Below are 21,901 nucleotides of genomic sequence, written 5' to 3' on the forward strand. Positions count from 1 at the left end.
ATTGAGTTATGTCTTTTCATTTTCTGTAAGGGGGAATTTGGAGCTTTCTTTTGTATGTGACAAAAATTAAAAATTCATTATGTCTCGTTTCCATGTACAGTAGTGAAATGGAGTTGAAGTCACTGAAAACTCCTCATGCTGTGTAAAAGTCAAACCCCCACTCCCCAAGCGCACGCACGCACACCCACTCACATGCACACACACTTCTAACACTCATGAATTATTGTAGCTTTGATTTATTTTAGCTATGATGACAGAGAGAAAGCAAGCGGGCATGGGACTTAGTGGAGGAAGAAGTAGGAGAGTGACGCAGGGTTTCTCTCTGGGGAATTATTCTAAGTGCAGTTTGAGATGCTGTTTGGAAATTTAAGCTGCAGCCTGAATAAAAAAGGAGGAGAAAGCAGCGAGGAGATGGTGATATTTGTAGCCTCCAGAGCCCAGAGTTAAACAGCATTCATTGGAACGTCTATGCTCAACTGATCGTAGTATTTAATGTATGTAGTATTGTAGTTTAGTGTCCAACTGTCTGGAATTAGATTAGATTTTGTCTTTGCATTTAACTTTCAACACAACATAAGTGAATTAATCCTAAACTGCGAGGAAAAGTTGAGCAGCCTCACGGTTACAAGATGATGAACGACTTTAAGAGGCATAATAATTTCACTTTCTGGTCGATGAGCGGACATTGAAGTTGTGCTGGCACACATGTTGTGATCTATTGGGGAGCAGTCCTTTAGAAAGGAAGTGCACTTGGACTCTTTGTAGGTTTAATTCTGTGTTTCGGGAGTTTTATCAGTCAGTGGGGGTTATTGAAGGTGGTCGGGTGGCGTCGTGACCACTGAACTGTCGACCGTGTTGCATGGAGAGATCTTTAAGTCAACATAATGAATTTGAAATCCTTCAAACTTTTATTTTGAGGTGCCTCTAGCATCATACGGAGTTAAGTGGTCATTGTCTACATAAGAGGCCATGAAGTCAAAATATCATCATGATCATCATCATCAACCATTGTTTATTTAGGTAAAACATGGACTGAGCATTAAGGTCTTTAGCATTAACCTGCAACCACATTTATATGTGCATATTGTGTGTGTGTTGTATACTGTTTCACTGCCTCAGTCTTTGTCAACTCACAACTGATTGTGGATGTTAGAAATTGCACATTGCTTTGGATTTTTCAGTGTTCTTATTTCTTCCCCATTTTGTTGCCTATGGCTGTCTCATGTTTATATTCATGCAGTCTTATTCTTGCTCATGAGTTCAATCATGATGGCTGTCGCTATCAGCTCGCGCGCTTGTTGCTTGTTATTTTTTTGTAGGGCAGTGGAGCTTTCAGGTTCCAGCTGCAGTCGGTGGTTGCGTTTTATGGAGCGACGTGCTGCAGGTACTGTGCCTTTTATGTGTGTGTCTTCACACACTGCAAGACTTTCTGCACCGCAGGGCTTGCTTTCAACCCAAAAGAAACAGTTTTCTTTCTGAAGATGCATCAAATACCATGAAAGTATGACATTGTTCTCACAGATATACATATCCCACTGCAGTCTTTATGTGGGACATAAAGACAAGATAAATAAGTCGCTTAAGGTATAAGGTTAAAATTTGTGTTGATCAGATGGTGCCTACGCATTTGTAAACCTCTGACATTGCACAGGTCCTGTACTGTAGTACTGTAGTACTGTTTTGTAGTACTGAAAACAAAATGACAGTGTAAATTTTGTGATTGGATGTGTGCTGACAAAAGAAAAAATTCTGCAATTACTTTCTGCCTTTCAGACCTTGTCATCTCTCGCTTTGCTCCGCTGCAATAGCAGCAGATGAAGAACGCCGCTTGAATGTCATATTTCGAAACATGAATGGTCACAAATCCAGACAGGATGAATGTAAAATGTTGAGTCATGGTCAACGTTTCAGTCCAGATCCACGTTATAGACAGCTGAGATGCAATATCTTTTTCTTTTTTTTTTTACATTTACTGTCTTTTTTCCTCCTCACCCCTTTGGGTTTCCTTCCCTCGAGCCGTCAGCTTCTTCAACTTCCTTGTTTGCTTCAGGAAATCAACAAGTGCTAAAACACCCTGTTTTTTTTTCTTCTTGTAGCCCCATGTGAGCCCCGGGCTGTATACCCGCTCTAACACCTCACATTTGAAACAACCTAAATCCTCCAGCAGCATCTCATAACTGTGCGTGCACGTGGCCTTTAGTTAAAGAAAGCAAGTGTTCGTGTCATGTTTCCTGAATATTGGTTGTTGCAGTCATCCAAGTCTATTTTCTGTTTGCTGTTGTGGAAACCCAACTTTATGTATATATATATATATATATATATATATATATATATATATATATATATATATATATATATATATATATATACATACATACATACATACATACATACATACATACATACATACGTACGTGTATATATATATATATATATATATATATATATATATATATATATATATATATATATATATATATATATATATATATATATACATTAATTGGATTGGTTTATGGACACAGAAACATAAGCATAAGATATTCACTGAGCAGAACAATGCCACAAATCATAGCATTTAATTTGCAACAATGTTGGTCCCCAGATGACTTTTTATGAAAACAAATACATACAAGGAACAATAAAAACCCCAATAAAATAGCTATAAAATATATATGCAAATAAACAGACATCAAATAGAAAACAACGACAATGATAAAAGTGCCATAAAATACTCGGGATTCCTGCATCCTCTGCTATTGCTGCTGTGCTTGAAAGCTGCTCCGACACAACGCAGCCATGAGGTTACTATTCTCACGCGTGTGCTTGTCCAGCTGTTCGAGAGCATTCTCAGTTTTCGTGCAGACATTTCTCATCTGGGATGTCAGAGTCTCGATATCCCTCAGTGAAGAGTGGACAAACACGTAGTGTTGTAAATAAAATGTAATCGGAAAGTATGTGTACCCTTTTGATGCTTAAAACACTTTGATGCTAGTTGATTGATACTTGATGCTGATGATTATTTTCATTATTCATACGTCGTTTTTGTGAAATCTTCAAAATAGTGAAAAGAAATACGCATCACACCTCCTCATAGACCAAGCAGACATCTCCACATCGCTTATTTTTCTCCAAAGTCGAAAACTCGAATATCTTCAGTTTCATATGGGAACACGCTGCAAATACTCTCATTTGCTTCTAATGACTGAAATTCGACTGTCAGCATGTAGTTGATGATCTACTTCTATACTTAAGTAGATTATTGTACTACTTCTTCCACCACTGTCCCTGGGTAAACAAGAATATGACCTGTAAACCCTGAGGTTTCACTGAGCACCTTAAGAACCTGTAGAGCTGCAGCTCGCTGACCGATGCCCCATGGTTTGAATTATGCAGGAGCATTTTCTCCCTCTCAAGTCCAGGAGCATATTAACAGAAAGTTTACTGTAATGAACTGACCATTGTTGGAGATTACCAGCCTCACGCTTTTCATTGGTGTCCTCCGTCAAGAGAAGGAAGACATATGGCCTGATGTCGTCTGGGGCCGGTTGGTAAATTGTAATAGAAATGTGATAAATGGCTCCATGTCAGTATAACCTCATTGTTGCAAGCGAGCTGATGTCATTACTTAAAAGTGCCATGCCAAGTTGCATGTAATGTTTAATCCTTCAGCAGTTGATTAATGTTGTTCTGATATCAGGGAGGACGGCGGCCATGAAACTGGCTTTTTCGTGGTCCTAATTTAGCCGAATGATTGTTTCTACATCCTCTCAAGCTAATAAAAGCTTATGCAGTCTCCAAATGACTGGAAGGCTTCTTTTTTTTTTGCTTGTGTTACACTTCCAGTCCCATGTTCCTGTTGTACAAATGACTGTTTCTTTTCAAAGGCGCACTGCACATGTTTAGGCAGGGTAAATATGAGTGTATGTGCTGCCAGTGAGTAGAGGGCTTTGGTGTGTGGCCAGGAGACGTTGTCCGTCATCTGTTTTTGCTGATGTTTGATGTTTGGTCGAGGCACACAAGCTGCAAGTATGTCTATTTTATTTGAAAACCCCAAAGCCTCAAAATTCAGCTTTCTACAAGATTAAAATCAATAAATTCAATTAAGTAAAAAAATAAAGAATAGAGCTTTACTACTTGGTAACACATTGACTTCATAGGTTTTATTTACTGTCCTCTGTTAATTTGTTTGTGTGATGAGGAAGAAATATATTAAATAAGTGTTTAAAATTAAAAAATACACCATGAATGGAGTGTAAAAAGCTTTTTTAAGACAGTTAGAGCTTTGTGTTTGTCCCTGTGTTGCTCTAGCTGTCTGAATACCAATTATCACTTGCTCGCTCACTCCTTGAAGGCCTGTTGGTGGAGTGTGTTGCTGTGAGTGACCGTGCAACATCGTCCGTAAACAAGGTCAGATTTCTGTCTTTTTAGCCAACCGTCGCTGCAGACCGCTACATGGGTGCAAACACTAATGCTGCGTACGGTGCCGATGAGTGTGGTCCTGTGTTTCTGATGTACTCCCCTGGTGCGCAGCTGAACTGAGCACTGAGGAGGCAGGGTGACCTTGGTGCGTTGCAGAGGCTGCCAGCATGATTATGGTAATTCCCAACCCCCCCATCCCACCTCACAGTCAACTCTTCCGAGGTGACACCGATCTCACTTCCTCCACAACCGCCCCCTGCAGCCTCGCTGATAGCAACACTGAGGGAGATGAATATTTCTATTGTATTGCAGCCTAATTGAAGGTAGCCCGTTGTGTGCAGCGAGCCCACTGGGTTTAAGGGTGTCTATTTGCATCCGCTGTGTGAAGCCAATCGAGGACGGGCATATTTGTTGCAGACACTCGTTTTGATTTAGCAGTCTATTCCTCTACTCCGTTTAAATTACATTTACGTTGGTGTTTAGGTTCTCCAATAACGGAGCACATCACGCTGTAGCCGTCACATGCCTTCGTATCGTTGAGAACAGGAAGGGATTTCATTGGGAATATAGAAATTGAGTAATTCATTCAAGGTCAGCTATTGTGCTTGTTAGCTGAAAAGCAGTCGTGAGTGATAACCGCTTTGGTCGTGACAGGAATACAGCTTTTTGTATTATGGCCCTTCTTACAGAAACACAACTTCAGAAGCATGTTTGCATGTACACGCACTAATTTCCAAATTGTGTCTCTGTGCTTGTTCAGCTAAAGGCAGGCTCGTATGCCCACACACACTCACCCAGATCAGATACGATTATACTTTTCCTCTAACGGTTGGTGCTGAGCAGCCTCCTCTCGGCTGCTCGGAGGATGTAACTTGCGAAGACTATTGATTTTTTCTGATGCCTCCTGGGCTCTGGGGTAGCATAAATATTATCATATTTTTTTCCCTTGTGGCAAATTTGGACAGGGCAGAAAACTGTTTAATAAACCAAATCAATCTCTACTGAAACCAAGGACAAGGTGTGTTTACAGTGGCCGTGTTAACGCACCGTGAACTTGATGAATTGTTTCCGTTCCTCCAGGCCAGAGCTTGGCATCGATGACGCTGAATGCTTTCATCTTCTCTTTTTTTGTGTATACGTATTGTAGACATGAATCCTGTTGTGTTTTGTCTTTGGATCTGGAGTTTCTCTGCTCTGCTCATCTGCTTTGACAGCAGTGCTTGAGTGCAGCTGTGTCGTGTTTCATCCCCTTAATGATGCGGACGGCTTGGATGCCTCTCTGCATCTTGACACTCAACATAAGTCAAATTCGCAGACTCCGTCTTTCCGTTCGCATCATCTAAAGGGCTTTCTTCCCTCCCGCCTGCACTTCACCAGGACATGAGGAGATGGATGGAGATGTTCGATCGGATGAGGACTAATCGCAAGTCATGCTTCTCCACTTTAAGGAAAGCAACGATGGAGATGATAGTTCCCTTATCTCTTTCTGTCTGGATGACAGAGACGAGGCCATCTCCTTCCCAGGTGGAAAATATCTTTAATAGAGCTCCCCCAGTCTGAAAGCACTATTATGGTTAAAATGAGGCTTTGAAATGGATGCCACTCTATTAAATGACATTTGAAGCGAGGAGCTTTTCAAATAGACTATAAAATAGACAAAAGACCGTGTGACAGATGGTCTCCCTCTAGTTGAGTCACCCAGACATTTACTTATTTTTACTCCAGTCACCTGCATAAGGTGTCTGCTCATATATCAAAACTAAAGCAACAAAACCCTTCTTGATGCAGACGAATGAGAAAGCAATTAGAATTCCCATTAAATTATTTTGATAAGCAGTCATTTATATAATGGAAATGTGTGTCTAGATGATGGGGAGAGAGAGAGGTATGACACACAACAACAGCCCCATGGAACTGCACCCAAGACGTTGTCGTAATAACTAAAATGTGTAGTGATGGCACGCTTGTGCTCTTACTGTGTCGTTGTGTATCACCTTTCCTCGTGTACTCACTCCACTCCTTCCATCAGTCTCCCTCACTTCTTATTTGTGCTTGGTAAATACATCTGATCAGGCATTTCCCCAGTTTATTAGCCAACAGAGGCAGCCCTGTGACTGCATGCGGTGCTGACGACAGCACATCTCTGTGCAGAGCCACAAGATTTAAAGCATACAACATAGATCTGTCTGAGGCAAGTGCGCACAAATATTGCAACTCGAATCTTCAAGGCAACAATCCCATCGTATCAACGGACAGAGGTTTCCCTGACTGATGCTGTCCTGTGAGCATTTTTACTTTATTATTAAAAAGACAAAATGGTAATCACGATGGACTCAACTGAATTTTTACAATTTCTTTCATGTCTCGTAATAAAAGGGGACAAAATACATGTAGCCTCGTAGCTTACACCAATCGACCAAATCAATGAATAAAAGCACAGCAGTGTGTTGACAGATTAGCTTGTATGAAATACTAACTCAATCACCTGAATAAATAAACACGCAGTCTCCTTTAATTGTCCTCTTGTGAGTAATTTATTGGCCGATCAACCAAGACATGCAACTCAATGCATATTAATGTTCTCAGACATCCATCTGGTGGACATCTTTACAAATGAAGTGTTAGGTGATGCTGGAGTTTTGCTTCCCTGATTACATCTTCTGTTAAGAACTCAACATGTTTTCACTATGATTCATATATTTGTATTAACATCGGGTCTGTTGGTCTAAGTTTAAAATGATCACTTGTCAAGATGAACCACAGAGAAATATCACCTGACTGCTGTTCCCCACAGCTCTACCGAGCGTTTTCAACCACGCAACTTTTCTTTGTTTGGTCTCATCATCTTTGTTCACAAGCACACAACTGTTTTTTAGTAAAAAGGTGGCAATAAACTGATAAACATAGTTGAGCATTTAGCAGTTAAAGAGCCAAATATTTGATAAAGAGCCCCATGTTTCCTAATTTGAGACCATACATCTACAGTCTCAATGGCTGTAGTTGTGTCCTTTTAAACATCTCGTTGACAACTTTTGATCATTGGAAATCATCCGCATTTCTCCGGGGACTCTTTATGCAGTGTTAATAGTCTCAGTAATCACAGTTGATAGCTACCCACACACAAACATTTCCCTGTGTGCTTTCTAGAGTTTGTAAGTGTTTGTGCAGAGGCATATTTTCCAAGGATTAGAGGATTTATTATTGCAACATGTACTTTGCTCTAGAGCAGCCTCCAACGCAGTGGCTGAAGAGAGGCGCGGCCTCAGGCATACAACACTGTCAAACCCCGGCCATGGATAAGCTTACCATCCCTTGTCTGCACCTTATCCCCGAGAGACTGAGAGTACAAAGTTGACCCATAGCTTAAGGGCAGCCTGGAGTCACAGTAATGGTGTAGCAAGTTTGGTTTGACAGTGAGGCTCAGTTCTTGGAGCTGCATTGGGGATTATACTGCGGTAGATCATAGTGTGGGTTTGGCTTACACGCCATACAAAGTAGATAATTTTCACTGTCTACACTGCAGTGCACTTGTGCATGTTGCAAGCCCACAAAAAGATTGGAGGATGTTGATGATGACTTCACGATGGCAACAATAAATAATCTGCGCGTGAGATGGAATGTGTCGGCTCGGCGCTAAAATAATCATACAACTCGCGTCTTAGCCACTGCTGAGTGCGAGAATCCTAAATCTTAAATCCCCCTAAGCAGGAGAGCCCACATGACAGGAATGTTTAATATTCATACTGTATATGGGAGCCTCTCACCAAAGCAGAGCGAGCAGGAGGAGAGAGCAGTTTGTTTCCTCCCTGTGGAGCTCGTCTCTTCTCTTCTGTGCCGGAGGTCTCAGGTTGTCTCCTCTTTTCACCCCCAGATGGTTCAGTCACATCCCCGAAGTGTCTCCAATCACAAGGTGGTCCTGGCTGGTGTTAACTGTCATGTTAGAAACCAAACAGCCCGCTTCAAGACGCTTATAGCTGCTCTAATCAACACTTCTATATTAACATTATATCAAGTTACAATGTGCCATGTGGAGGGTGTTGCTGCGAGAGGGTTCCCCTCAGCTATAACTTCATGACTTCCCTTATAGTTTGCGTGTTACAGCCCACAATTTAGCTTTTTGGATTATCTCAAAGTATGGTTTTCAGCTACAGAGGGCGGCTGTTTTCAACAAATGAAATCTAAAAACTCACTGATTTCTCCCAGGAGTTGGAGAGAAAAACAGAACTAAAACAAGAGTGAATGTTGGACGTATACATTCATCAGGTAGACAAAAGGCGTACGTGCGCTTGTACACATCAATTTTATAAGATGACAATGAGTCAGTGTTATGGATACAGTATTGTTTTGCCTGCACAATCTTTTATAAACTAGGAGAACGCTTCAATATATGCTGGAAGACATCAGCAATAATTTTTATTATCTTTTTTATTCACTTTGCTAAAGCACGAAAATACAAAACAAAAAGTCAAACATAATTGTACTAAATTAAGACGAATTTAACTCGTATTCCTAAAACCTGAGACTTAGCTCTTATATTCTATTAATATTTCATCAATATATATCTCACAGCTCCACCGCTGTGAAGTAATAAGGGACCTGAAAAGAACTGTGAAGCTCCAGAAAGGGCTAAAGAAAAGAAAAAAAGACCAACTCATGTTGACGCTGCCCCAATTAAATGTTCCCTTTAGTTTGAACTGTACTATACTGTATGCTACACTGTGTAATTGCAATTTTTGTGGAACCTCTAAAAATGGAGCACAGTAAATCTCCTCAAATCTTTAGCTGAAGCGCCAACCTTCATACGCCCCATAAAACCATGTAAGATAGCCCATCGATGTCGGAGCGAGGCGAGATGAATGACTCAGGATCGCGCTCTGATTACCATCTGTCTTTCCACGATCATCAATGCCACCACGGGCTGACGAGGCGTTCGTTATTAAGACGATGTTTACTCTGTGTGGCACACACACACACACACAGAATACGAATGTTACAGCATGCATTATAGATCTGAGATCACAACGCCAGCAAACCCCAACTGTGATTAAAAAGAGACTGTTTTGTTTTATCAGCCCTCTTCGCTTCCCTTATCAGCTCATTTGCATAATTAACAGCGGCTGACGCCGTCCTCACGAGCATCTGCAGTGGATTTCTCCTGCTTGGAAGTCTGTCCTCCTTCGTAGTGTCACTGCAACCTGGGGAATGCGCTGTGCTGCATTCAGGCGTGTGGCTTTGAACGCACACCGACTGCTGAAAAGCGCTGCTGGCTGCAAACTGTGTGGCCCGTTTCTTTTTTTTTTCCTTTTGGTTTATTGTATGTTTTGTTCTTCTCGTTAATGACTAGACATGGGTCACACTGAGATACACAGTAATGGACTTTGCAAAACCTTTCCTCTTTTTTCTAACTCTGAGAACACACACACACACACACACACACACACACACACACACACACACACACACACACACACAACAATGTGCAGACCAGTGTGCTCACATTTCAGTCACGACCCACAACTTTTCTCCAGTTCACCTTTCTTCACCTCATGATATCGTCATGGGACCTATAGATCACCAACTACAGCAAATATATAAATGATACTATCAGCATCCTTTTCAAATAATATACTATTCACAAATAGGACATGTATAATATTTCCACAATCTTTTCAGAATATTCTTTTAGCAAATAATCATATTTAAGAATAGATGCAGGAATTGCATGTGATAAATAATTGTTTTATGATTTTGAAGAACCCCGAAATTCTGCAATTGAGGCTTTCAGTTGGTCTCAAGTGTCAATCCCCGAAAATTGAACATCAAAAAACATTGTAAACTTACAAATTTGCACTAACATTCAATATTCATACCTTAGTCAATCTGTGGTAGAAGAGTTTGAAACCTTTTGCAGGAGCGAATGGCCTTACTCATTCAAATAGTACGAATGGCAGATGCAATGTAATTAGCCAGAGGAATTGAAAACACCTGTGTGTAATGTGTGTAATGTGTGTAATGTGTGTAATGTGTGTAAGCGCTCACAACAAGAAAGTAGATGACGAGACTTCACTAAATAACTGCTTGCAAGTTATTGTTATTCATACATAACACTATCAATTCCTTTAAGTTATAATATACTGTAAATGATTTTACATTAAAGTGCTTCATAATGTTGACGTCGTCGTCACAGCCACTTTTCATATTCTAACTTTTTCAACAGGACATTGGCTTCCGTCCATTTCCACATATCCCAGATTACATTTTGCTCATGAATATAACACAAATTCTCTTTAGAGCGGACAAATTGGAAATTATCCTCTTCAGCAAGACTCGTCTGTGTTCTCCTGCCCTCACTTTGATCAGAGATCACTTTTAGATGGACTTTTTTAATTACAGCATCCTGGAGGAAAATCCAATTAAGAAATATTCCATTTCAGTTCTTTACCATTTTAATCTAATTAGTCAGCTGCAGGTTTAGCAGATGATCATGTACAGGAGAAGCCTTCCTAACACAGAGCACGTGTATGCGAGTGTGTTGTGTGTTTTACATGTAAATTTAAAGGGCATGTGAAGGTCAGCTGATGTAACACAGTCCCTGAGAACAGAGGGTGATTCAGAAACTTTTCCAAAAATGCTCCAAGGACGGTGACTTGAGCTGCTGCATGATGAGTAATCTGTTTCTACCTTTGTTTTGCCCCCTACTGTCCTTTGCTCTGTGTCTCTTTCTAACACACACACACACACACACACACACACACACACACACACACACACACACACACACACACACACACACACACACAAACACTGCATTGCTTCTGTTACGGCGGCGTTCTTAATGTCTCTCTCTCTCTCTCTCTCTCTCTCTCTCTCTCTCTCTCTCTCTCTGCAGGCTCGCTGACGGTGTCCATCACCGACATGCGTGCTCCAGTGGTCGGCGGCTCCGGAGGCGTCTACGCTCTGTGCTCGGCGCATCTGGCCAACGTTGTCATGGTAACTGTCATCATCATTGCCTCCATTGTTGCGTTTGAAAGCAATTTTCAGTGGTGCCAAAATATCAGAGCCGTTCCACATTGTGTGTGTGTGTGTGTGTGTGTTTCCCTGCAACAGTCGTCACATTGATTTGATACATATATTTTACTGCCCAGCTTTTGAAAATATGCCATTAAATATGCCACGTGACCTCTTTGGAGAAGCTCTTTGAACTTTGTTGTTGAGGAGCTTCCTCCACCATAACATGTTTTCACTGTGCTTGTCATTTGTGTCGACGAATCTAACGCGTGTACTGGCGTTACAGACGCTTTTATTAATTATTGAGACTGTGTTTATTTACGTCCACTGAAAAAGCAAGTAGTGGAAATCCCCTTGATGCTGCTCGAGAGCTTTTTCTTTCTCTTTTTTACAGTATGTATTTGTTTATGTCACATGGTTTGTATGTGAAATGCCTTCCACATTCTCTTAAACTCTCGAGGCGATGTTACATCTGACGAATCACTTTAACTAACGTTGCTGTTCACTGTGGGCAGCAGAGATGCCGGCAGGGATAGAAATCAAAGTGCCCCGACAGGCCTGAAGCAAAGACTCTGTAACTGTGTGCTCTAAGCAGCTAACAGATAGTTTATTTCCTCTTTTAAGCTTGATGCCTGTTTGTAGCTGGGAAATCCTTAAAGGCACGTCTTAGTTCTGCTCTGATGAGTTTGTGTTTTTGAAGGAAATCTTGAAACCTCTTCCAGTCTCGACCCAGTAAATTCCCAGCCATCTCCCATCAAGCATCATCATCTGTTTCACTCAACAGACATTTTAAAGCGCCGACGTGGGCGTGTCTCCCCAGAAGTCATGCGGGCGGCTCCAGCTAAAACATTTTTGAACCTTGTATGGCGCTCAAACTGAGCCCTTACGTGTTTAGTTTTTATATTTGTGTCTTCTGATCAGCGAGCACTCGCTCTTCGAGTCTCTGAATGAACACCGTGCACCTCACACACAGATTACCTCAGCGAGTCTCCATTTAAATGTCCGCCGTGCGATAACAAGAAGCCTAACAAAATAAATGGTTGGCCGTCGTTTGGTTAAAGATCGTCCTTCTCCTCATGTGAGAGAGGAGTCACGTCAAAGCAAATTGCCTCCCACCCGAGAGCAGCGCCACCTCATCACACGCAGCTCAGACTCACTCCTTTGCTCCACCGTGTTGACTTTTCTCCTCCTCGATATTAATAATTTGTTTGGGGAAATATTGTACGCTGCTACTCCTGGCTTGCTTTGTATGATTGCGGCAGGTTTTATTTATATTCTCCTGTCTTTAATTTGCCGTTCACCATTTATTTTTCTCCTGTGAGAGAAGAGGAGAAACACTGGCCCTGGGTCACATTCACACAATTAAGAACTTAAGGAGGGATGTGATTGGTACAACTTTTCATCTTAGTGTTATTCTAACAGGATGCCATTGTTCTTTTCCCCCGGAGATTGGCAACGGCTATTTATTGGCCCATTTTATCCATCTGTTAAATTATCTTAGCCCTAATTAAAGGAGTGCCACTCGGCTGGAACCAGTAAGTGGAGAGCAGCCAGGTGTATAATCGCGTCTGTGTGTAGTGTAACTGCTTCCTCCTCTCTCATATGGATCTTGGTTGTTTCTCTTTCAGGCCTAAATATGTCCAGAGGATAGAAGCTGAAGCATTTCTTCCGTTAATATAACATACTCATATGTTTGTCATGGTTGTTTGTGTCGGGATTGCTGACGAGACAGATTTTTTGCTGTGTTGCAGAACTGGGCCGGCATGCGTTGTCCATACAAGCTGCTCCGCATGATCCTGGCGCTAGTTTGCAGTAAGTGGTCCAGATTTACTCCCAAAACCCTGCACTGGTGTCCTCACTGTTGCTATTTGTGTTGGATATATAGCTCAATCTTTAATTGTTAGCATATGTAATACACACCTGTATTCATCATCTGAGAGGCAATACAAATGTCTCAAAGCTCAGCAACAGGCATGCTTCTCAAGCTATCTTTGTTCATTGCGCAGGGTGAGAGGCTCCATGATTAGACATGTTGCTTTGTTTTCAAAGCGTTTGAGTCAAACCACTTGTCCTTTTTCTCTCCACGAGGACCGATACACTGTGACTTTCATTAGTGAGCAATATGTTCCTTCCATCTGTCCTGAGCCTGCCGCCTCCAAACTGAGAGAGCGGCGAGTCTGTGCTGCAGTGTTTATTTTCTCCTCAGTGTTTTTTTTTACCAACAGGGAATTCATCTTTTCTCAATAAAATGTGACACATCGTTTATGTGAGAACTGTTAAGACTGACTTAACATTTGCTCCGGTTTTATAGTATAAGGGATTATTCAGGAAGAACAGCAACCAACAACGGCAAATAACATTTGAAAGCAATTTTGGGTAAAGATCCGTTTAAATCCTCCCTTGAGCTTTCTTTGTCTGCAGAAGTAGACTTTGATGAAACACCTACTGCACTACACAGTATATTTCATCTTTAAGTAATGACATGAAGTCAACTCCGACTTAGGCCCTATTATTTATATGTGGTTATACAAATTGCTTCTTTTCTTAGAAGGATGATCAAACATTTTTGGATTTTAAATGAAGTGTAAGTTACTGGGAAAGCTAGGCAAACTGTTTCCAGTCTTTCAGCTAAGCTAAGCTAACCAGCTCCTGTAGCTACATGTTCACCGTGCAGACATGAAAGTATTATTAATCATTCCATCTAACACTCCGCCAAAAAGCTAATTTCAAGCCATGACAAAATAACAGGACTGTAGTGCGGTCTGGTATCCTCACAACAACCATCAAGCGCATACACTAAAGAGTTTCTGTCTTTCATCTCTCCTCCGTAGTGAGTTCAGAGGTGGGTCGAGCAGTCTGGCTTCGCTTCTCACCGCCGCTGCCGTCCTCGGGGCCCCAGCCGAGCTTCATGGCCCACCTATCGGGGGCGGTGGTGGGTATCAGCATGGGGCTTTTGATTCTGCGCAGCTACGAGGAGAGTCTGCAGAAACAGTGCTCCTGGTGGGTCATTGTCTTCTCCTTCATCACCTTTCTCCTCTTCGCCATCTTCTGGAACATCTTTGCATATGAGCTGCTGGGGGTGCAGATACCACCTCCTCCCTGATGAAGGCCAACCCCCACAGGCCCTCCTCCACATACACACTGACCCCAGCCCTGCTCCAAACAAAGGTTCCCCTTTGACCATAGTTAGCATTTCCTCTCAAGTTAGCCCGAAATGATATGAAATCATTCAAAACTAAAATCGACCAAGAATCCTTTTTTACAGATACTTTGCAAATCAATGAAGTATGTCTCTTTTATTAAAGAGGGATTACAGTAGCAACACGTACAGGTGAAAGTCCCTCAGATCCATTTTGAAGAGCATTATATCTTTTTATATATACGTTGAAAGCTCATCCACATTACCAGCACTAAACTTTGAGTGAACATTTTTCATCAATGTTCTTTCATCATTTCTTTAAATATGTCTTTTAGTTGCGGAAAGAAGACTCTGAGTTGACGACACATGACTGTGGTGAAAAGAAAGGTAATTAGAGGGAGGAAAGGAAGTCATTGATGACGATACTGATGCCATTATGAGAAATGTTCTGTCTTTCATGAAGGTCAGGAATCAGAATAAGCTGCTGCGCTTGTAGCACTGAAGCAGAGTTGACGCCTAAATGTTTGGCAGTGCTACAAATCAGAGCTGCAACTGCTTTAAAAGAACTAAAGGAGTTTTTGAGGAAGAGCACATTTATTTCTGGGGGCAGCTGAATTCACAACCCCTCTGCAATTCACAGGGACTGTGACTTTTTCCTGAATCGCTGACACTGATTGAAAAGAAAAAACAACTAACAGAACTTTTTCTTTAAATTGAGCTTTGAAGCAGGAATGCCTGCTCGAACTATAAAGCATCAGTCAAAATGATTTGCAGTGCAATAAGCTTTTGCAGAGCAGTTATAGGAAAGATGGAGTAACAAGTTTGAAAGATTTATGTGGATTCTGTCATCTTCAAGGAGTACCTTAAAGTCAGAGGCATTACTGTCATTTTCATTTCATGGGGTCTGAACACATCTGTTTTTTTTATGTTATTTCAAAGACATAATACCTACACTGTGCATACAGACTCATAGTTAACACAACATAGACAACACATGAAGATGGGAAATGAAAGCGCCCTCGTGACGGGAGAAAATGAAGAAGAAGCTCATGAGTAAAGGGGTCACTGACGAATCCTGGATGCCAGCAATCCTCTTGTTGCTGTATCAAACTAACCACCAACTTGCAAGCGCACCATGTAAAATATGCCATGTCATGCTCTGTGGCTAACAGCGAGACAAGGACACACACAAAAACACATGCACACAAAAACACACACTTCTCCCTTTTGTCTTTGAGAGCAGCCACTGCCTGATTCAGTAGGTTGACGAGGACAAACCAAGGAGAAGAAACACACACACACACACACACACACACACACACACACACACTGGCCTCTGCCTGTTCTCGCTCTGACAGACTGAACTGGGGAGGGCAAGGATGTGTCATCACCTGACCTCTGACCTTCGTGTCCCAAAGGGCATTGGGGTCTCTGTCAGGCCCAGTCTATACCTCAGTTTCTCATTCTTAGGGACTGTATACTTTTGTAAAGGAATGTACCTATAAAGAAAAAAAAAAGTGTTATTAAGTTGTCCCCGTTTTTCATTTGATAGTGGATGTGTAATGTTTGTTCATAACCAAGAGTATATTTATTTGTATTTTTTCCTCTTTGAGAGGGAAGAGAGAACAGTTTCAAATGGTGCAACATTAATGCTATGATTGTTCTTCTGATAACTCCTGTATGGCTTTGATCCTCTGAAAAATATGACCACCAATGACTCAAGCTTGATTTTATAAATCTTTAGTGCTTTACTAAATAAGCCATAGAAAGAACTAATTGGAGAGTGTAAAAGAAGAAGAGGATGATGCGTGGTAGTAGCTACAGTGAAACTTGTTGTGTGTGTGTGTGATCAAACATAATTTCTTCATTGTGAATATTCAACAGGGGAGGTAAAAAAAAAAAAAAAAGACAAACTGTGCAAGTACGAACCTGTGAAACTCTGGACTGTTTGAGATATTTTCATGTCGAAGGACTCATTTTACAACTTGTTCGCCAACTTGTTTGTAGTCGATGCAGCTTAATTTTACAAGCGTCCATGTTTCCAAACTCTCCTGCAGCGCGAAGGCGCCTCGCTGCAGAGCTTCTTTTGCGAATAACAAATTATGGCCCGAGCTTCTGTCCTACATTATCTCCAGAGTGATTCAAGCTTTTTGGATAGCTGAGGCGAGGACAGCAGTTACACTTACTCATGCTACGTTCCATTTTTCAGTCTTTCAATCAATAATTCATTTGAATGTCCACTGGCTGCCTGGGGGGAAAAAATGTTATGCATTTGCCAATTTTGATAGTTGGTCATAAATACAGTCCTCAGCATTTGCGTCCACATGAAACTGTCAGAAGTAACAGAAGACTTGTGATATAGCCAGAAAAAGCCATTTTCAGATGCATTAAAAAAAAGAAAATATCAGCCAATACATATTAGTAATGGATCCTTGAAAGAAATTCTTGTCCATACTTGGAAATATTATTGCTTGGTATAGCAAAGCTGCATCTATGAATAATGCATACATACCCTGCTAGCCTATAATGAAGATAAAGAGCCGGAGAGGAGGTTAATGTGCCTCCTTAACTGAAGATTCATAAGAACCCAAAAGGGTTGTAAAAAGGGCTAGTAAATGGCAATGTTTTTGTCGAACACATTAACTTCTGATATTACCAACCCTGGAAGTACACGCAGGATGGAAATCAAAGACTTCTGACTACTTGTCTCGAAAAAGATATTGAACTATATGTACTCCTCATACAAAGTTAAATGACCAGTGTTTGTTTTTTTATTAAATATCTTCTAAAGAAAGCGGACAATAGCATCACGAACAGAAGGGAAAATGAGCAGTGCGTAAATCTTTAAACAACCAGGCGCAAGGGGAAACTTTTCAGGAGTTTATTTATGTCTCTGTAAGCCAAATCTCCAAGTACCAACAGCTCCTAAAATATGCCACTTCCTGTCTGATGAAAGCCTTCTCCTGCTCTCGGACAGCATCCTAAAGGAAATGAGCGATCGAGGCCTGACTCGCATCATCGGGCTTGACAGTATGAGACGGTTTATGGTTTGTGAGGGATGGCGGGACAGCAGAAACTACGGCGTCGGCACTCTTCATAAAACCTCAGCAGCGTACGTGCCCATGTCACAACACCCCCAGTGTCAGGATGATGCATGGCTGTTGCGGTAATACACTGGAGCCCAAAGCTATAACGTAAACGGGATATCTTCCTTCAATAAGTGGAGCTGACAGGCTGCATGATGTTAATTTAATTGCTGCCTTTTGAGTGACATATTTGTTTTCAACAGTATAAGAAAGGCATGGTGAGAGATGGCAAGAGCTGAATAGAAGCAGACTATCAATAACATGTGATCCATCACTTTGTGTCCTCCACATGCCCCGTCTTGATTGGTTTCTATACAGCCATGACTGCGATACGAGGTGATGTTAAAAGGTCAGAGCCAACTCATCCCAGTCTCATTTATCCATGAACCCTTGATGGTGTGACTGCGCACAAGCTACTGTTCATTTCTGTGCTCGTCTGATTCAAAAATGCTTAAACATACTTGACATTTTTCTGCTGTTTCTTATTTCCTGTTCCTGTATTTTGTCATATGTGGGCTTTTCTTTTTGCACTTATTACAATGTAGTTAACTGACATGTTGCCATGTGCCATATTCTCTACTGCCATAAACATTCTTTGATGATTTTTTCTAGCCAATCCATTGTGCTGGTTTGCCCAATGCCTTGCTATCGTATACGCGCCCAAAACTAAGCACCGGGCAGAAAGGCTGCTTTGCTGTCAGCTGTGTGGTGTATTATTATACATGATCATGCAGAGAATTCATAAGAGACATTGATATTGTTAATATATACAGTAGCTGCTCAGAACTGCTGCTCACCAACAAGCCGGCCAGGTTGCCTTTTCTTAGTGTTTAAGTAATACGACTTGGATATATATCTCACTGCGGGGACATTGCAGGTAAAGCAGGCTGCTGTAGCTCCACAGATGGAAATGTTCTGACAACAAAGACGTTGAAACCCGAAATGCTGGTTCAGGGTTTTAAGGCCCCCAAATGTACAGACGTTTGGCTTTATTGCTCAAAATATCCTGGATGTTGATGAATTAAAAATGTTTACTGTGGTCAGATTTAGATTTTAGGCTATATTATCTGGTTTGGAACAGAAAACATTGCTAAAGTCTTAGTTTACCAGTTTCTAGCTTTGGTGCAGATACTTTTCATGTTCCCCAAAACTGCCTGAGCCATTCTGTATCATGCAAATATCAACAGGAAGTTTCTTAAAATGAGTCGTTTCCCTCTGAAGGTTTAGAATTGTAGAAAGTCATATCTGTGCTGCTGTTGTAGTTTTTCATGAGCTGCTTACTTGTATTGATAAAAATGGTGCCAAGCTTACGAGGTTCAACCTCTCAGACTAGACGAGAGGTTGAACCAACACAGCGTTTACAAAATGAAAAAGCAGAAGCTATTTTTCTCGGTCATCAGGAAACTAAAGGAAAACTAAATTTACATATGGATAATTTATATCAAAGTCCTCATTATTTATTTCACAATCTATTGTACTTTTTAAATGTTCTGAACAGAACCATTTTATATTGTATATATATGAATATATTGTTTTATTTTGTACTGTTCATTGTACTTTGCTTTAATTTAGAAACTATAAATAAAGAACAATACTGTGGCAACGTCAAACCGCTGTTTTTAGTGTTTCAGCACATAACTATTATCATTGTGCTGCAACTTACAACTGTATGACTGAACTACATGATGCCAAACAAAAAAAATGAAAATACTCAATATACTCCCTTTGATATAAAGGCTTTATTATTTTGGAAAAACAAAAAAACTGACAAACAATAAAGCAAGTAAAAAAAAATAAATACTGTGCAATGTTTGTTTTTATCTTGATTTGAGCTTCTTTGTTGGTCTCTGGTCAGTGTCGGCATCGTCACACTGCACACTGCTGGCCTTCACCTCCTCTAGAAGTGGGAGCTGGTGCCGTCTGGCTGTGGTCGACGCCCACAAACACAACTCCAGCCTGTGGGGCGTCCAGTCCTGCTGGGGATCCACTGAGGACGAGAGGCCAGAAATCAGAATCAAAGTAGAGTTTATGTGGCTTTTTTTTTCCATTGATGAACATAAAAATACCTTTTAATATCAAAGTGTCTTAAAATGATGAATATAGAATAAATAAAGTCAATGTTTTTCTTTTGAACAGGGTAAAAAGAAAGCCACAGTCTGATGCAAAGTTGTACAGCAATACAACATAACATCTTCCACTTGTTATAGCCACTATGAAAGATTTAATATATCTGATTTAATGGGAGAATAAATGTTACAGTGCAAAATATGAGTTAATGGTTAATTGTTAATTGTTTTCTTGATGTTTGTCTCCTGTGGGGACGGTAAGAAAATACTTCACAAACTAATGGTATTCTATTTATCATATTTTGTGTGCTGTACTGCCGATATGGATGCACTCGCATCTCCTGCGTCCTCGTCATTAGCTCACCTTTGTTTAGTTTTTTAGTGCACTCAATCATTTTGCCCAAGTAGAGCGTGTAGTGCTTGGCTGTGTACTGGATGGGTTTCAGTCCTGGTACACTCTGCATGGCTTCATCGGACATGAAGGCAGCCTGTTCTGGAGCTCCGGCTGCCAACAAAGCTGATACAAAATGGACAGTCAGCCCCGAGCCATGCTGAGTTTATCCATGAGGTGAATACAAACTATTTTTACATCGCAGGGAGTCCCAGCCACTCAATCCACCAGTGTAAGGACTACTCTGGAACACTCACCGAGAAGGCTTTCACTGTGTGCTTTAAAAGTATCACAACGATCTTTGATCAATAGGAATACTTAAGCTTTCATCAATTTGCTGAAAGCAGATTCGATACAGTGTCTTCAGAAACTGAATGGAGATGCTGTGCTAACCTGAAGCGGTGGCTGGGCCTACTCCTTTCAAGGAGCTAAGCTCTGCGATCGCCGCATGCACATCAGGCAGGAGGCTGAAGGCCTTTCTGGAACATTTCTCCACGGTGTCCTCACTGTTGGAAGCCACCAGCTGCTGCAGCCTCGGCCTGAACTTTCCTCTCTGCAGGAAAGCACACGGGGCCACTCAAGGACACAGCTGATGCACCGTTAGCGCCTCTTCATAGCCGTCCACCAACACTATATGTTTGAGGGAATATTTACTGACAGAATCTTTTGCTGTGGGTGGGTTGAAGCTCCTCTGCATTATAATGATTTAATGTCTAGATAACACTTACAGTGAGCTTCCACTCCATCAGTTTCACCAGCTCTGATTGAGTGACATGAATGTCAGGTCGACTTGAAATGAGTGTAGGCAGCTCCTCTTGGTACCTGACCACAGGTAAACACAGGTAAACGCAGGCTCAGTTACCTTTAATCTTTTTCTGAAAGCGAAGGTTGATTCTTTTATATATATATATATATATATATATATATATATATATATATATATATATATATATATATATATATATATATATATATTTTAATATCTTCATTTATTAAAAAAAAACACTCAGACAATCAATGACAGACAATCTTAACTCAAGGTCCACTTACTGCCTTTTTGGCCTTCATCAACAGATGCCATAGAACTTACATGAAGGAGAAGTACTGTTGTGAAATCATAAAGCTACTTCTCAGATAATAAAGTCACTGTGATTCAGTTGAAAGGCCTAGAAAAAGCTTTTAAGTGGACCTTGTGTTGGGATTGTTTTGTCAAACTTATTTGACTTATTTAACATATTACTTAAGAATGAACTTTTAATGCTTAAACCAAGATGACGCATTTTGAAGTGAGAATCACGTTAAATAATGGGAGCAGATTTACTACAGTGTAAAATGTTTCCTCATCCTTATTCAGTGACATTGAATGTGTGTGTTTTTTTTTTAAATACCACTTGTCGAGGTTCAGCAGCTTCCCAGGTTTCTTGCTTTTGGACTTTGCCTCCACTACATCCCAATATTTCCCATACACACTCCTCCATGTGGCTGGGTCCTCAGAGGCAAACAGAGAGCTCATGTCAACAGAGAGCTCACACCATCACCTGCAAACACAGACAAACACAGAAATAATAATATAAACATAATAACCTCTGTTCGACACGAACAGACTGGAACATTTTACAATTTAACATGTGACAGTATTGCACCACGTTTACCTTCGTTAGAAAAAAAGACCGCGGAAACAAAACAAAAACAGACCACAAGTTCCTCCACTAAACTCGTGAATGAATTGTAGAGGAAGTCACGTGACGATACTCCCGTTATGAGACATGGAACTCCCGCGAGATGACAG

The 21,901-nt window shown here is 41.0% G+C and overlaps 2 protein-coding genes across 2 annotated transcripts in view; one reads left to right on the top strand and one right to left on the bottom strand.

Annotated features, from left to right (window-relative positions):
* Positions 1–19,442, top strand: part of rhbdl1 (rhomboid, veinlet-like 1 (Drosophila)) — a 35,827-nt gene extending 16,385 nt beyond the window's left edge. The window contains exons 6-8 of the mRNA XM_068583594.1: positions 11,312–11,412; positions 13,182–13,242; positions 14,262–19,442. Coding sequence (XP_068439695.1) covers positions 11,312–11,412; positions 13,182–13,242; positions 14,262–14,533 — 434 coding nt within the window. The 3' untranslated portion in view covers positions 14,534–19,442. The remainder of the gene's footprint in view (positions 1–11,311; positions 11,413–13,181; positions 13,243–14,261) is intronic.
* zgc:112496 (uncharacterized protein LOC541336 homolog) lies at positions 19,380–21,835 on the bottom strand. Its single transcript, XM_068583596.1, has 6 exons — positions 21,765–21,835; positions 21,501–21,650; positions 20,841–20,934; positions 20,506–20,665; positions 20,086–20,238; positions 19,380–19,642 (listed from the first exon to the last, which is right to left on the bottom strand). Exons 2-6 carry the CDS (start codon positions 21,623–21,625, stop codon positions 19,473–19,475), a joined length of 702 nt encoding a protein of 233 aa, XP_068439697.1. The 5' UTR covers positions 21,626–21,650; positions 21,765–21,835; the 3' UTR covers positions 19,380–19,472.
* Between the last annotated feature and the right edge of the window lie 66 nt (positions 21,836–21,901).

This window comes from Clinocottus analis, unplaced genomic scaffold (genome assembly GCF_023055335.1).
Source record: "Clinocottus analis isolate CAN_PGR_092001 unplaced genomic scaffold, fCliAna1.0.p SCAF_19, whole genome shotgun sequence".
NCBI lineage: Eukaryota > Metazoa > Chordata > Actinopteri > Perciformes > Cottidae > Clinocottus > Clinocottus analis.